General features: G+C 41.2%; 1 protein-coding gene and 1 long non-coding RNA gene across 4 annotated transcripts; one reads left to right on the forward strand and one right to left on the reverse strand.

Annotated features, from left to right (window-relative positions):
- Nucleotides 1-633: 633 nt before the first annotated feature.
- LOC131888254 (E3 ubiquitin-protein ligase MIB2-like) lies at nucleotides 634-14,455 on the forward strand. 3 transcript variants are annotated; one of them, XM_059237063.1, is made up of 3 exons: nucleotides 634-1,186; nucleotides 1,277-1,423; nucleotides 11,230-14,455. In XM_059237063.1, the coding sequence occupies exon 3, from the start codon at nucleotides 11,241-11,243 to the stop codon at nucleotides 14,202-14,204; it is 2,964 nt and encodes a 987-aa protein (XP_059093046.1). In that variant the 5' UTR covers nucleotides 634-1,186; nucleotides 1,277-1,423; nucleotides 11,230-11,240; the 3' UTR covers nucleotides 14,205-14,455. The 3 variants fall into 3 exon arrangements, with proteins under 3 accessions (XP_059093046.1, XP_059093047.1, XP_059093045.1); XM_059237064.1 differs by lacking the exon at nucleotides 1,277-1,423; XM_059237062.1 differs by lacking the exons at nucleotides 634-1,186; nucleotides 1,277-1,423 and adding an exon at nucleotides 8,613-9,179.
- LOC131888265 (uncharacterized) lies at nucleotides 10,550-11,551 on the reverse strand. Its single transcript, XR_009374087.1, has 2 exons — nucleotides 11,014-11,551; nucleotides 10,550-10,929 (listed from the first exon to the last, which is right to left on the reverse strand). It is a non-coding gene; the product is annotated as an uncharacterized LOC131888265 (long non-coding RNA).
- Nucleotides 14,456-17,382: the final 2,927 nt, after the last annotated feature.

Genomic DNA, 17,382 nt, shown 5'->3' on the forward strand with positions numbered 1-17,382 from the left:
GTAAGAGCAAAGAGCACTCAATCAAGCAAGTGCTTCATGGTTTGAGATGTCCCTAAAGAGGCTTGGAATGATTCAAATTTGCCATTTGATAATCAAGAGGCTAAATAATTTGTACTTGAACAAATTAGTACATAACCAGTGGTGTCAGATGTTTTGATAATGGGATCCATTATCAAACCTAAAGATTGATGAACCCGCCAAAGTTTTAGTGTCGCTCTAGAAGTTGCTCTAAACCTGTTCTCATTGTTAAAAGCGTCGGAAAAAACTTGTTTGGGGACATCATGACCAAGTTCTAACCATATTTGAAATCATATTCCACACTCAGGGAATGTCATTCGTCCCCAAAGTAAGTAAGTAGTCTTTGCTTGCGAAAAGCAACCCTTTTCTCTGAGCCCAGTTGAAGGGAACACTGCTCTTTTCGGCATTTTAGCCAAAACTCTATTCTATTAACATAATCACTTGAAATATGTAGCTGCAGTTGAGGCATGGCTCATCTAGGACCACCCTAATTGTAGGTCTCTGCCCCATCTGCCCCCTCAATGCTCGCTAATACCATCGTTTTGCTCATTTCCCTTCCCTTTCTGCGGTTCTGGGTTTAAATCTCCCTCTCCGAAATTTGCTCCTCCTCCTCGTCCTCGTCCTCCTGATAAGATTGAGCTGAAAGTTATGTGTACATTTTAGAGTAGAGCCTTACTCCAGGAGGGCAACTGAAAATTGAGCAAGTGGATAGAACACTACTATTACGTACTGGATGTTCTTACAATCATCAGGCCACGGTTACTACCGCTATTTCTAGACAGTGCGTGTGTGTGTGTGCATTCACCCACTCACAAGCAAAGCACAGAGACAACAACAAGATCGTTCTTGTATCTGTATTCTGGACGGCCCAGGGCGTTCGTTCGCTAGGTTGGGGTGGTAGTGATCTTGCCCCTGTACATAACATTCATTCAGCTTGATCGACATCACGACAAGGCCTCCTTCTTCAGCTATTTCGTTTGAACGTCACTCACTGATAAAATCCGACTCTATCCGGGCAACTTGGCACAAGTGCGTCATTTGAGGCCAGGGGATGCCGAAAAATAGCTTCGATTTCTCCTCGATCCATTCCGTTCATCAAGTGAGTTAGTTGCCTTTACACACCTCACTCATCGCCTGCAAACCCTATCTTCAATCGATCTATGACCAGGTAATTCAAAATTATGTTCTGTTGTGCTCCTACATGGCGTTGCTTTAAGATCTCCGGATGAGTTAAATCATCTAATGTTGGCTGTTTTAGTAAGTGAACGCGAGGGTTGCAATACAAGGCTGTGAGGTTCAATGCTTGTGTAATATTGGTCAAGTGGTTGGCCAACCACAGCTGATTTAGCCTCACAGACGGAGGCATCTCAACATAAATCCCGATATCCATAATTGTCCAGACAGGGTGAGTAGTCCAATGGTTAGTGGCAAGACTGTGAAATGTATAGAGTACGTGAGAATCTTGAGTGGTTGAGCTCGGCTGCTTTAGGAACAACTTAGAATTGGAACTCTCGTTATAGTTCGATTGAAATTTGTATTGAAAGAATCTTTGACAGAAAGGGTAGTATCTGGAAATTCGGAATGGTTTTTGATTGGGGCATGAAGCTTAGGTTTATGATTCTATTTCAATCAGTTCGTGCGCCGACGTCATTGGGAGTGTGTGGCATTCCCTTGACCCTGGATTTAAATATCAAGCAATGTAAACTGAAAGTCATTTGGTATTTTACTGGAAAGCAATTAAGGTGCACGAGTCCCTAAATGTTGTGGGAGATGATTTTTTAACGATTTCATTTTAAATATTAAATGTTCTTGATTCCGGATCCAAGCATAGGCCTAACCATAGTGGCCTAACCGAAGCCATCTTTGTAATGTCAACTGATCCTGTCATGGCAAAATTTGATGAATCCAAGTTGAATAGGTCGGCGAATGGTAGTCCCAAATAATAAATATCAAATTCGGTACACACGTGTTTTCAAGACATATTTTTGGTCGAACTTCCAGAGCATCAGACTGAAATCTTAACTTAATATTGTAGAGGCCTGACTTTCTTGTTTGAAATATTTTCAGCGAATGTTTTTTCAACACTCGTTTACCTCAGTTAGTGAACAAAACGATCAGTTATGTAAATATCTTAGGGTACTTTGATCAATCTCATTCTCAAGGCTGTGTATTTTCAAGCTTTCAGAAGAGGCTTTGGGCTCCACATATCTAAATTTTATCCGACTTTAAGTGCCAGAATATACTCGGTCTCTGTAGCCGTTAACTATATCAAAGTTTTGACAAGATATCGTTAAGGTTCATCACCATCAGATAGTCTCAACGCATTGATAGGAGTGCTACAAAAAAGGGAAATGGTTTTAAACTGTTTTAAGGGCTTCCTTTTGGAAATGTGCGCGATATGGAAAGATATGTTGAGTAGACTTACGTACGTAGCCATATTCCTAACATGTTTTTTTTTTATGAGCAGATCTCAAATTTGAGCAAGCATTTTGTAAAGGCGCATTTTCTTCCCTGTTTATTCCGTCTGGGTTATTCTTGTCCAGTCTTCTTACATTATTACTACATTTTTTAAAGTGTTCTTTGAACTCAAATTGAAACATGGCCAATTCAAATTTTTATTGCCCTTGGTTTATTGCATAAGTTTCAAGTCTCTTAATCGGCAATTATACATCCTGGAAAGAAAAAGAAAAAGAGCGATCATTTTCCTGGTAGGAACTGACACTCGGCTGATGTTTGTTGTATTGTACGATGTGTTATGTAACTCGAATTCTTATCGGAGGGGATGCCAAGTAGACAACAAAATGTTCCGCGTGTTAATTACAAAAGTAAATCGAAGAAGTGTGTGTGTGAAGAAGGGAGTGCAGACAACCCCAAAAAGAACAGCCTAATTGGTTAAGACTAGAGATGACCAGCCCTCTAGTTAAGACCAAGAGTGGAAACAACTTCAAAGCTGGCATAGCGAATTATTATATAACTGACTTCAGTTGTTCATTAGATAGAACTTCTTCGAAAAATATTTCGACCGATGACAGTAGCATTGAAATTTGATTTCTGAAAGTTAGAGCAATTTCCTAGCATAAGTAGCATAAAGAGATGCTTGGTTCGATTCTCCTCCCCGACCTTTCTCATGGAAACCTCTAGATGTTAACCACACCCACAGACGTAGAACCAATCTGAAACCGGACATGAATCTGCCTATCGAAATTTTTAAATGGTTATGTGCAATAAAGCAATTCAAATCGGCAAAATATGGCACTTTGAAATGCTGAAAATGCAGATATACTTTCTTTTATTTACTCTATGTACGTAATAGAATCATAAGCATAATGATGCAAGCGCAAAAAATCGCAGTGGGCAACAATGCAAAAGGATACCGAAGAAGGGCACATCATTTTTCTGTATAACTGAATTGTTATGGTAGGTCTTATTTCTTGCTTAAAGTGTGAAAGGCAACCAACGCAAAAAAGGTTTAGGTGCGCTAGGTTGCCAAAGAAACTCTGATTACGGGCTTCAACCTAAACCGCTTATGAATAGGTCAAATTTAAATGATTTCGACCTAAAACATAACAAAGCATTGTTGCTTCACTAATGCACCCAAAATGTCGAGCCCAATTGTACTTTCCCTTTTATTTCACTCTTTGGCCATGTAGTTGAAAAAGGGATAGTATTAGTAGCAGTATTTTTTTTTGAAAGCTGAAGAGGTATGATCTTAAGTGGTTGAATGCATAGTGAGCAAAAAGCAAAGTTATCGAACCCTTTAGAGAAAAAGTGTTTTTTTTTTCATGAAAAATAGTAACAATATCAATTGAAAAAAATCTTTACTTTTTGAGCTAAAATCAACAATGCAAAAAGATCTGAAAAAGGTAAAAAAAAAGTGCATTGGCCGGTCTTGGACCGCCCTGATGATGTGTTGGCTGGCCTTGTAAGCTGAACATGACTCATTCCTTAGCATCCACAAAAAATATATTCAAATCCTGCCATCAACAGCCATCTTCTCCCAACCTTTGAATAAAGACTTTTAAGCGTTATCCACCCCCACTAATTAAGACCCAATCTGATACCAAACAATAATATTGCTAATGGGAAAATATTTCAAAATGTGAGGGATGGGGTGATGGTTGGCCAGTTTCCCTTTCTGACTCCATCACCCACAAAAAAAGATATAAAAAGTGTATTTCTGACCGTTCTGGGTTGTTTATAATTTTTTATTACTTTGATTGTCCACCCACATGTCCGATACTTGTGACAAAAGGGATGAACCTAAATGAAGCTCACAAACAAACCAAAATGAAAATACAATTGTATTCAGGTTTCTTTGAGTTAATAAAATAGATATTAATCTGCTTACCTGTCATTTGCCCTTTTTTACTTTTAAGATTGTAATTACTTTGTACAATCGTTATTTGGCATACACTTTCCATTCATTGACTTTTTTTTGTTGAAAATATTACTTGCGATATTTTCAACAAATCGTAGAGCATTTTTTAAAGTGATTTGACCACCTTTTCAGCATATTATTCGGCCTATATTTGAGTTTTTAGCGATATTTTAGCAGTCCCTCTACAAATTAACAGGGCAAGCCCTCAATCCTCTCTTTAAATGCTATGGCATGATAGGTCAAAATGTTCCCACCTACTTTATTCAAGCCTCATTTTTCCAAACTACTGTATAAGGTGCTGATGTCCATTAAGTAAATAGATATTTTCAGATGACGAAACACCTCCAAACTTCATGCTGTAGGTATATTCGCTTTATGCTGGTCCAACTGGGTTTTACATCTAAAGTAGAATTTCTTGGCTTATATGGTTTAGAGCTAGGCTCTTCTGATTGAACTCAACCTCAAAAATTCGTTTTTGGTGCGACAATGGTTTCGGACTGTTTGCGAACCAGGGCTGTTTTGAGTTTTCAAGTTGAAATAGAGCATCACCCACCTGTGCCTAATTCAGATCAACGCTACCAACGGTTGAATGATTAAAGAAGAGATTCCTCATTTCTTTGACTCAAGTTGAAACCACATTGAAATATCTTTTTAGTCATTGTTGTAACTTTATAACCACCGTAAGATACTCGTAAAGTTTTATTTCCGTATCAATTTATTCATCTTCACGTGTGGATTCGTAATCAGTCCATGGTTGAGCTGTTCTTTACGCGTTTAATGGCTCTTTGGTTTTGGAAAATGTATTTTTATAACCTGATCTGATGGGGAAAATTGTGTTAACCTGATCTGTTTCTTAGATTGGAATTTCTGCACCAACTTGTTTTTGCGGGTATTTTTGCATCATTTGCGCATTGAGAAATCGCACTGAAAGTATGTGAACTCATTGTCTAATGGGATCAAATAACAAATTTGAAAGGCGTACGACTCCAAGGTTTCAATAAATAAGGATATGCATGTGAAATCAATCCAAGTGGCTGATAATCAGATCGACATCGATAACCAACGACTTCGTTCTGAGCTTTAATTTGCTAAAGTAACACCCAATCTTTATTTGCTTACTCTTAAATTAAGTTGATTTGTAATTGTACTTCGACAATGTGCATTTGCCAACTGATTATGAAATTTGCCAAATGTTCTGCCTGATTAGGACAAGATTTGTTGTTCTTTAATCTCGCACTTAAATATGACCCCATGATATTGGTTAACCCCAACAATTAATCATCAAGAATTAGTGGCCATTTCCTACGTAAGTGCTACGTGAGCCGTTGCCAAGAGATGACATACCAGAATAGCTTAAACTAATTTGGTCACTCCGAAAATAACGACGTAAAACAACCAGCTTTTTTTTGTGAGTGAACATCCACTATACAATTCTAGGCCATCGGTTAGCCAAAGCTAATATCTTTGACAAAATATTTTGAAAAACTTGGTCAAAATTAGGATCTTTTTTAGATGACATCTTAAAAGTTTTACCAGAATTTGACCTGATTTTTGTTTTGCCTTTGCTTAGAAACAGATTAGGTTAGAAGTACAAGTAATAGATCAAACACTGCAAAAAGTTGTGTGAATTTGATTGGTGTCTATAAAAAGATGACTAAGAGGAGGTAACAAATGGAAATAAAATTTGCCTTTTAAGAACTTCTTCCAACTCCACAATCAATACATTTTTTGTAAGTTTATGATTTTGCTCATGCAATTTAGTCATAATTTCCCGTCTATCGATGTTTTTTGTTAGGTGACAACTGATCTGGAACATAAAAAGCCAATTCTTAGGTTGTAACAATTTTGAACCTAGCATGCTTGGACATTTTTCTTGTCAACCTTAAAATCAAGTTGGTTCACGTTGAAATTATATGGCACAATGTGCGCCTGTTCGTATATATTACCCTGTATTTTCTTTTCCATACACCATCAACAACAATCTAAGCATAAACCCAACAGAATTGGCCTAGAAATGTACTCTCTCCGAATGTAACCACCCAAAAGAGATTAGATGTCCTTGGAGAAAAGTGGGATCACATCCTGAAACATATCTGGTTCGGTTGGCTCAAATACCAAGTTCATTACTGTACATGGTGAACTATGAGCATCGAGGTCGCTTCCTTTGTGAGCCTCTCCTAACGCAACCACTTCCCCCAGAGAAAGAGAGAGAGAAAGAGAGAGAGAGAGAGAGGGAACGAGAGAACAGAAGGGAAAGGCCCAACTTTTGTCGGGAATCCCATTTTTTTGGGTTGGTGACAAATTGGAGGAGCCAAAAACTTCGCGCTTCCATTGGCTCGAGCTGGCTTTTTCATCAATGCACTTTAAAGGATGAGACGTCTGTGGCTTGGTAAAAAAAATCTGTATCAAATAACCTTGGTCAGCTTCGTGGAAGTCTCCAAAAGGGAAAAGGTTCCAATTAAGAGGATCACTCGCTGAGAACGTTCTATTTAATTGCAGTTGAGTCTTTCAACGAAAATAGAACGTTGAAGGAGTGGGTGAGGAAAATCTGAAGGTTGAATAGGGCCAAGCTTTTCATGAAAGATCCGTCCTCATCCCTGAATAGGAGGATCTAGGTAACCTGATGCCTGGTTAGAGAGTTTCACCTGGCTCCGTCAGAGGTGGGAATCCCGTATTCCCTCCGAGATGAAGCCACAATAAAAGGAATCATCTGCCATTACAGTTGTATATACAATTTGCTCATGATGAATGCGTAGCACTCATCTAACGGAATATCCACTCGAGTCCACGGTATCCTAAAAAAGGATTGACCTTCAGGAGGCGAAGGTCTAGATGATATCATCATGTCATCAGCATGGAGCACACGCAACGTTTTTAAAGGATCTTTGTCGTATAACCTGCTGAAACCTCACTCATCAAAACTTCAGGTTCGGTTGACTCAGGGTAGCATGTGAAAATATCTAGTTTTTGGACGTAACCTGATGGTGATTTAGTCGCAAAACTCATGAACGTTTTTATCTTAATCTCCCTGCCAAACTGAAACAAACGATCTCCTGTATTTGGATTGCCATCAATCGTGATTGTGCTTTGAAAAAGGCGAAGGTCCAGAAAAGCAGGCTTGGAGCAAACTAGAACCCTTTTTTGCCTCGAGCATCATGACTCTACTCTCAATGGTGCCATTGGTGGTGAAAAAGAAGTTTCACGTACTTTTGTATCTAATGTGGCAAGGTCACTTAGATCAAGGGAATCCCATTTCCCCAATCAAAGTAATGATAAGGAGCCCACAATTACCTGGAAGAGTACGATTATTAAACAAATAGCGTTGGGCCATGAAAGTTCGGACTCTAACCCGTGGAACGGCCCTTGGCTTTATTAGCTCAGTTGAATAGAAAAAAGGGGATTGCTTAGAAGAGGCCCCTAATTGCATTCGGTGGAAATACCCAGTTCCATTTCCTTCCTCTATTGTTGTTACTGGTGCTATTGGTAGAGTTTGAAAATAACAACATAACCTAGATGATGATGGTTGCAATAATAAAAAAATATTGGCAAAAGCCAGTCTTTGAAGATCTTAAACGCCTTGTCGTCATCAATTGTCATGAAAGAATGTAAAAGATGATTTTTTCATGTTTTACACGATGCGTCATAAATCTAACAGGAAGACAGAAAATCCATGTATTATTTAGCGTTATAAAATCGATTACAATAGGCTTTGAAATGGATGGAATATTCATGATTAATGCTAACTCAATAATGAGAGCCTTTCAAGCTAAGTGATTACTGATTAGAGGCCTTGAATGGCGGCGACGAATGCGAGATATGCAAATCAGCCCTTTTTAGTGAGAGAGACATACATCGCTTGTGTGGACAAAACTCTTTTCATTGATTTAATCTGGTAAACGAAATGAAATCCAAACCTACTGTATGGGAACAAACCAGAATTTATTTGGTTGGATGAGCTTGTTTATCTCCTGCTAAGGTTGTAGCGATTCCTCATCATCCGACCCCAGTTGCCAGATTTTTCGATGTCAGTAAAACCAGTGACGACATCGTTGTTTGCATCATGATTCCAGAGTCACACTGCCCACGTGTGTTTTCCCCTGAACTCGGGCGTTATTGTGCTTTTAATACGTTGTACTGTGAGCTTCGAACCATCCGATCGTAGTTTTGGCATCCACCATCCTTCGAGCTATTTTGGGGAATTTCCACAAGCCCTTCCGCAGGTGATACTAATAACGTGGACGGTACCTGCCAAGTGCGAAGTATAGCTCGGCTTGAGAATCTTGTAGCAGATGTAGAGAAACGCACTCCATCCTACTGGATGAGGCTGCTCGAGGTTAGCTTGAGCGCCGGTTCTCACGAGTTTTAGCGGGAGCGCCTCCAGCAAGGCCTGTTGGCCTCTCTTGTTCAACGGACTAGGGATATCCCCAAAAGTGCACGAGTAGGGCCTCGGAGATCTCATCAATTCAGAAGAAGACACACATCCCAAGCAAGAAGGTGTCAGAATTCAAAGTGTCCCTTGGTTGGACTTGTGCTACCGGGAGTTGTTCTTGTATTATTGCAAATACTATGTGGAGCAACCTTTACCAAGACATGAGTATCTCCACCTCGTCGTCTGCCTCGTCCTCTTCTCCCAGCTCCCCCACCTCTTCAGAGTCGAGTCAGTCTCGGGACTTCTTCCGATCCCCCGAGGACTTATCTAGTCAAAGTTTATCCAACTCTATGTCTAAAAAACTGGAGGAGGTCAGATACCAGAAACTTGCCACCCTTCTCAAACATTTTGGAGGTAAGAGAGCTAATCTAAAAGTGTTCCTGCCACAACTGTTCCTCGCTTGTTAGAGGCTAGAAGCTTGGGGAAACCCCAGACTAAAAAGTCCTCCGTTCGCCTTGAGCGATCTGGGGAAATCCAATGTTGTCTCTTCGCCATTCTACATTAGATTTAGCCTTGAAACTCGGCATTGGAGGGTGAATAAGACATATCGCACGGTTTCGAAGGCATCTCAAGGCTATGGACTCGGTGCATTTAGGCCATTCGCCAAGGATAGCGTTCAGTCAAGTCAAGATTATCATATTAAACAACACAAGAGACACAAGTGCATCTTACATGTGTATATCCTTGAAGCTAGGTGTTTACGAATTATTTAGATTGTGTATGAGGAGTCATTGAACGTTGAGTAAGGTAAACTTTGGTTCTGTTAGCCGCATAACATGACTGCTCTTATCACAATCCTAGTATAAATTATTACGTAAAAATAAGACACAACAAAGATGAGTCTAAGTATGTCTGGTCTCAATAAGCTTAACGGATATTTTTGTCTGTACGAGATTGAGAGTGAAGATCTGTATTGCAGCTCTTCCATTGGTCAAAAAATAATGCACTCTTACGTACTAGCTTCCCAAAGAAGGTTTATTTCGACGGAAACGTGATGTAATGGAATGAGACGATAATGGTAGCGATGATGCTGTCAATGTCCAAATGAGGAAGGGATGAGGGAAGTCGTTGATCGACATCTACGGCAGATCTGCAAGAAAATTTCCAAAAAGAGACACAACTTTTCCCACTGAGTGCGCATTAATCGAAATTGATTAATCCGGTACAGTGAGATATACAAATACTAAACTCTCAACTGATATGAACGGAGGTGCAAAGGTCAGAGTCGCTAATCAGGTCAGCGAACATGTCTGGATAGGCCTTTCCAATAGATGAAATCATACCCAGAGACAGCATTTTTCAATAGATGATAGTGAGCATTCTTTACACTTATTGAGTGGTTCTTGTGATGGCAATTCATGGTATTCCAATTCCATTGGAATGTCGCTAGGCCCGAAGCGACCAACGACGGGAAAACTCGGGGAAATCCCCATTTGCCTGCGGGCACTCTTTATTAGAAGAGCGCGTTTTTCATACCCGTATCTCGCTGAAACGTCTCCCTTTTTTTTAAATGATCTCACCTCACCCTCCTTACAATATCATACCTCTCTCGTTTTCTGCTTGATAAGTGCGATTTAGAGAGAAGACGAGTAGGAAAGGGAGGAAAAAGAAGCTGAAGCGGCTCGAATTCTGAAATTCCCTTTCATGTCGGAAAGTCCCAGGTGGATAATCTCGACACGATTCCCGATAAAATAGTCTCACGATTAAGTGAGAACTCGTGTTGATCCCAAGCTAAGACATCCATTTATTTCATTCAGCCCTGAAAGTTTTTGAAATTTCTCGTGGTAAGCGTCTGGAATTCCTGCGGACGATAAACTATGCATCCATCCATCTATCTATCGAGAGATTGCGTTCTGAGCGAGCCTGGATGGTAGAAACCGGGAATCCCAGGTTGTTTTTGGACGAGAGTCAATGATCGTAGTTCTTTTGGTTGAAGGAGGCAAAAAAAGTAACGACGGGTTGGATTGGGGAATTTCCACAAATCATCCGAATTATCCACCCTTAACCTTAGGATTACTAGCGAATTGTGGAGATTGCATTTATAGATTCGTGTCCAATACATTTTGTTTGATATGACAGATCAGGTCTTTTCAATTTGATCAGTCTAACCAAGGAGAGTAATTAATTATGAGAACCGAGATTCCCATCTACTTCCGCCATACTAAAGAGAATAAATACTAGCTAGCACCTTGAAACCGGCAGAACAGAGGAAGGGAAGAATTTTGGTCTGAGATATTTTCAAGCGATATCATTCAGAATTTGTTTCTCCCCAGAACAAGGGAGCGAAATGTAATGCGGAAATGAGCACTACTAAGCAAAATTGACCAAGAGCTCGTGGAGGCTTGGATAATTTCGCAGTTGTGCCACAGACAGGGCCTCATGAAGTTGTTCTCTGTTTTTTCAGCTGTGTTGGAAATGGCTTTGGCCGCTAAATCCACCCCCATCAAGCCCGGAGTGCGGGTCATTCGTGGTCCTGATTGGAATTGGAAAGATCAAGACGGGGGCGAGGGTCATCTGGGCACCATCGTGGAAATTGGCAGTGCGGATGGATCCAAAATGGCGGGATCCTCCACTCACAACCCAAAGGACGTGGTGATCGTTCAGTGGGACAACGGAGCCCGATCCAACTACCGCATTGGCTATCAGAATGCATTCGATCTCAGGGTGTGGGATAACGCCCAAATTGGAACTCGGCATCCCGCCATTACTTGTGCCAATTGCAAGGAGCAAGGCTTTTTCGGGTTCCGATGGCGATCCACGGTGGACGGGACCGACTTGTGCAATCAGTGTTACATGTCCGACAAATTGAATCTGTCCCATCCCCATAGACGTTACGATAGTCCAGAGTCTTCGGGGAGCATTGAAGTCCCCCCTCGCAATGGTTGCCGCAAGATCCTGACCCGTGGGATATTGCCCGGTGCCAAAGTGGTCCGAGGTCATGATTGGGCGTGGGAAAACCAGGATGGCGGCAGTGGGAACATGGGACAAGTGGTAGCGCTCGAGGGCTGGGAAAATGACACCGGTCGCTCTGTGGTCAAAGTATTTTGGCCCGTTAAATCTCAAAATTATAACTATAGATTGGGACATCGAGGCAAAGTGGACCTGAAATATGTCCCAGACTTCTCCGGGTGGGGCGACTATTGTTACCCCGACCATCTACCAGTGGTTGGAAAGCCCGATACCTCAGGCATGTCTCATTCCAATCCGGCTTCCGCCACGCCCTCTCAGTTTGTCATTGGTGAGTGGGTGAAGATCGCAGTGAACGCATCAACTTTAAAAGTCTTACAAGAAGGCCATGGAGGTTACAATACCAAAATGAGCAAGTTCATCGGCAAGGTTGGACACATTCACCGAATCACCGGCAAAGGTGACGTGCGAGTCCAATACCTGGGCGAACCTTTGGAGCAGCACCGATGGACTTTGAACCCCAGGAGCCTGATCAAGGCATCAAGGATTTCCGTTGGAGACACTGTCCAAGTTACCGAGGACATTGATCTTGTCAGAGAGAAACAACCCGGACACGGTGAATGGGATGAGAATATGCAGAATCTCCTGGGCAAAACTGGAACTGTGGTGAATGTTTATGCCGATGGAGTGGTTCGCGTCGATATTCGCGGTCAAACCTGGACCTTTCATCCCGTTTGCTTGACCCCGGTGTCAAAAGAAACCAAAGTGGAGATGAAGACCGGACTGGATCGGACCGGATCGGCCAAAGAGGATGCGGAGTTAAGTCAGTTCTTCAAGAGTTGCGAACGCGGTCAAATCGAGGCCGTGGCCAAGTACATTAGTACCTTGAACCAAAACCGAGTAGACCTAAAAGCCATTCGTAAAGGCCTCCAGAGGGCAGCTTGCACTGGCAGTCTTCCCATTGTGAAGTATTTGATCGAGCGGTTCCCTGAACAAGTAGACCTCAAGCACCAGGGCAAGACACCGCTTCTCGTGGCCACTCACCAAGGTCATTTGGACATTGTGGATTATCTCTTGAGTGTGGGCGCCCAACTGAGTACCAATGACGACTTTGGCGACCAGGCTCTTCACTATGCCGCTTTCGGGAAGCAAGCCACCGTTGTCGAGTTCATCTTGGAACGAGATGGATTCGACATCAATGCCCTGAACGCCAAGAAATGCTCTGCCCTCCATGTGGCTGTGATTTTGGGTCTTCCAGACTGCGTCGACGCTCTCTTGAAGCACAATCCTGATGTGAATCTAAAAGAATCGTTTGGCGATACGCCCCTACATGAAGCCATAACCCAAGGGCACACCACCATCTTCGATATGCTTTTGAACGTGTCGAGTATCGATTTAACCATTACCAATGGGCGGGGCTTCAACCCTTTACATTGGGCAGCATTGAAAGGCAATGCTTACGCCCTGAAGGCCATCATTCAGAAGGCTCCCGAGATGATCACTCTCGGCAAAGAAGATGGATTTACCCCGTTACATATTGCGTGTGTGAATGGTCACATCGAGTTGGTAAAAGCTTTACTTGCCTCCGAGGGTTGCAATGTCAATGCCAAGGATAAACGAGGTCAAACTCCCCTTCACAGCGCTTGCGATCAAGGTCTCTATCGAATCGTCGAAGTTCTCCTTCACAACGACTTTGGGGCTGATGTCTGCTGCCGGGACCTCCAAGGGAATACTCCGCTCCATCTGGTTTTGGCACGAGAAGATGACCCCTCGGCCAAACTGAACCAACCCTTAGATGTCGATCCATCCATTTTGAGCCAAGTCAAGAAGGCTCTAGTCAAAGATAACCTACAAAAGTGGATCGCTTTGGCCATACTGCTCATCTTAAATGGAGCTAATTCCACACTCAGAAACAGGAACGGACACACGCCCTTGGATCGAGTCAAGGATCCCGCCTCCAGAACGCTCATCTATCAGAAAACGGTTGAATACACCTCGGAGGAGATTGGTCAATTTACGACGGGACAGAGTGTCTCGCCCCGGAAGGCTCGTGGGGCGTGTTCAAGAGCTGCTCCTGATCCTTCCAAATTGGTAGAATGCACGGTTTGCTCCGAAATGGTCTACCCCTGCAAGTTCATGCCTTGCGGTCATATGGTCGCTTGTGAAGAATGCAGTTTCCGCATGAAGAAGTGCATTGAGTGCAAGCAAACCATCGATGAAAAGATCTTGTGCCCAGAAATGGACTCTACCCCAAGTCATTCTTCCGGTGATGTTCAATCGACTTCAAGACTCAGAGATCTGGAGGCCAAAGTCCAATATTTGGAGGATCAGTACAATTGCTCGATCTGTATGGAGAGAAAAAAGAATGTGGTGTTTCTCTGCGGCCATGGATCTTGTTCAGAATGCGCCGAAACCTTGAAAAGTTGCCATATGTGTCGAAAACCTATAGCTAAAACCATCAACTTGTATTAGAAAGGAAGTCGGTCCATATATGCCGATTTCGAGACTTGGTGTGCAATTATGACCATTTTGGATTCGCCATGCGTCAATTCTATTCTTTGTTCAAAATCATCGTTTCCACGCAGATTAATTGCTGTTGTATTATCATTATCTTGTGCACTCCACTTGTGATATTTGGAACCGTCATTGTACCAAAATTATCATCTATTTTATTCTTACCACGCAGTTCAATTATACTAAACCAAACAAATTTCATTACAAAATGAGGAATTTGTTTTATCTTCGACAAGACGCACGATGTTAGCCTGGGGTCGGACATGAAAAACCTTCTTAGAAATGATTGGAGATTCTAGAAATAATCAACTTTAACAATACCTACTTTCCAAAAATTCCGTCCTCTCCTTTGATGCGTGTCTTTACTTGGGACTGGAAGGACTTGTATCTCCTACTCGGCGGTGGACATCTAGGCCCGGTAATTTTCTTCATTACCTTTCGTTAGTTAGTTCTAGTTAGTTGGTTAGAACAAAAAGAATCGTCTAGCGAAATTTTAGAAAACATGAATTATTTTTCTTCACGAGTCGGGACTCGAGTGCTTACTAAAATACTTGAGTCCCGCCAATAGGGCTTGTCATGAGAACGCGTTCTTGAACAACTGACGTTATTACCAGGAGTAAAATCGAAGACAACATACCCAGCCAAACTGCTCTGTGCATGCATTGAATTTTGATATTTATTTCATTTTACCTCCTTGTCTAAGCAAATAGCATTGTGGTATTGAGCCGATTTGATAATGCATTCACCGAAATATACCAAACATGTTCATTTTGTTGGGTTTTATAACACAGCACACCCAAAATCACTGGACTATTGAAAATTCAATGGCCAGATGGTGCCAGTTGACTGTGATGCTTGGCTGATGGTCCAGTAACACAACACAGATTTTCACACAATGTGTCGATAAAACTGCGACTCATAGAACAATTTGAGCCTCACAGTCTCACAGTTTGGACTTAGAACCTGCTCCAGCTTTCTGCCATCTGTGAGAGACTTTGTCCTTGCGTCGGAAGAATCGCTCCCAACACAATGGGATAGGATCGCAGGATCAGTTTGTTTGGATTTTTGATTCCCTTTTGTGCCCAAGCGCCATCTTTCGGATAGTTAGGGATGTGTCAAACATAAAAATGACACCGCTTTTTCAACCAACAATTGAACTTCTGTGTCAAAGTGAGCTTAAAGTTGCATCTTTTTATCGTTTCTAGCACTATCCTTTGTTTTTTGTTTAACACCTCCGCTTATTTTGACACTTTTGTAATTGATACATGCCACAGCCAAAACCTCGAAACATCCCCACGTAAGCCAAAAGGGGGCGCTCAAGTGCAAAGGGGTAATCAACGACCCCCATGAGCATGTCCTTTTGAGCGTGACCAAGCTGAGAACATTTCAATGAGTAACAGAGCAAGTCAACTTATTTTCTTTGGGGCCAAATTTGTCAATCAATAGCTTAAAAGCAAAACACAATTTGATTCGAAAACTAAAATGGGGATTTCAGCATCAAAATGAAAAAAAATAAATTCATCAAGAATTGTAACTAGCCAAATATGGTCGCCCTAATAGGCAAGGAGCAAAAACAGCGACTCCAAATAGGTATGAGATCTATTTTTTGCAATTTTTATGTCAAATTGAACGGTTTGAAAAAGGTAATGAATCATCTGCATTGATCTAACATCACATGAATGGTATTTTTTCGACTCAAATCGATTTTGAATCAGGTTCCTTCCCTCTTAAATGGTAATTTGTATTAGATCATTGTTTCCACAAATCTAAGGCCCATTCAACTCATCTAGTTGGTACAATTCAAATCCAAAGGAAACAACAAATGCAACATATTGCTGTTGATTAAAATGATGGCTGATGATTGAAGTCATTGCTGGTAATCAAAATTATTACTTTATTTTAACACAAAATCATTTTTCACCAGTTTTTGCACTCCTCTGACTCTTTTCTTTTGCCAGTGTTTAGAAAAACCAAACACTTCTTCGAGAACAAAAATAAACTTGGATGAAAACTGCTTGGGTAGTGTAAACAACAAGAGGGTTGGTCTATGATCTAAAAATGTCTTCTTTGTCAAATTTATGTGATAAAATTTGTGTTTTGTAACTGGACCATTTGTTCTCCCTCCGCAAAATGCCCAAAATCAGGGTGCAAGACTACATTTTACCTTGAATTTCCCCTCACTTGACTTGTCCTATTTCTCAAAAATCAAGTAAAAGACTTGGGTACACGCAGATTTTAGTTCAGACTTGCCCCGGCACGAATTATTATACAGTTTTGGCTTCATTGATAAACAATCTTGGAACAATCCTACGTAGTAGACAAATGATTTCTTATTATGTAGAAATTGAAATAGAACTGTTTCAAAATTGTTTTCTTCTTTTTTTTCATTTTCAAATGTATAACCTTTTGTTACTACCTCCTTCACAATTTTATTTTGTGTGCAATAACTAACTTTGAAATATTTTTTACCATTCCAAATTTATGTCCAGTATTTTTAGACTGTCTGATGATACTTTCCTTTTGCCATTGGAGCCTAGGAACGCTGAAATAGTAAGTAAACCATGCTCTGAATTGGTAAAATGTTGCTTCAAATAGATCAACCATTTATGGTGATTCAGGCTAAAACTTTATGACAACCTCCACAATTTGCAGAAAGTTGAAAATGTGGAAAAGTTTTTTTAAATACTTCTTTCTGGCAAATTCTAGTTGTGATCTGGCATGTTTGGAGCCCAGGGACTGGGTAACACTCATTGAGAGGGTCTCCATCACTCTAGTCATCATTTGATCCCTACTGAGAGAGACATTTTAATAATAATTTCTTTTCTCCAGGATTATCAAGGTCCACAAAGAAACAAGTGTAAACCATACAATGATTTGACTAGTACCAATAGAGAGATATTTCTCATTCAAGCATGGTCGAACTCTTGCTCTTTTAAATTATGAATGCTAATATTTTGTGTCTAGCTTGAGACACATTCCATTCTGCACCTTTCAAGGGATTATGCCATCTATGGGAGTGAGTTATGAGACACACAAAAAATATGGAATGTGGTAGTTTTTGGAGCTAAGTTACTCCCTCCATTTGAGGTTCCTCGGGCTTGATTCTCATGGCGGCCTCACTCTTCCCATCTCAGTC

This window comes from Tigriopus californicus, chromosome 10, assembly GCF_007210705.1.
Source record: "Tigriopus californicus strain San Diego chromosome 10, Tcal_SD_v2.1, whole genome shotgun sequence".
In the NCBI taxonomy this organism is placed as follows: domain Eukaryota; kingdom Metazoa; phylum Arthropoda; class Copepoda; order Harpacticoida; family Harpacticidae; genus Tigriopus; species Tigriopus californicus.

Excerpts from the sequence above, each read along its gene's own strand:
- LOC131888254 (XM_059237062.1), top strand. The coding sequence starts at position 8,963 with ATGTGGAGCAACCTTTACCAAGACATGAGTATCTCCACCTCGTCGTCT. Across the intron at positions 9,180-11,229 it reads CCTTCTCAAACATTTTGGAG|CTGTGTTGGAAATGGCTTTG; the intron begins GTAAGAGAGCTA and ends CTGTTTTTTCAG.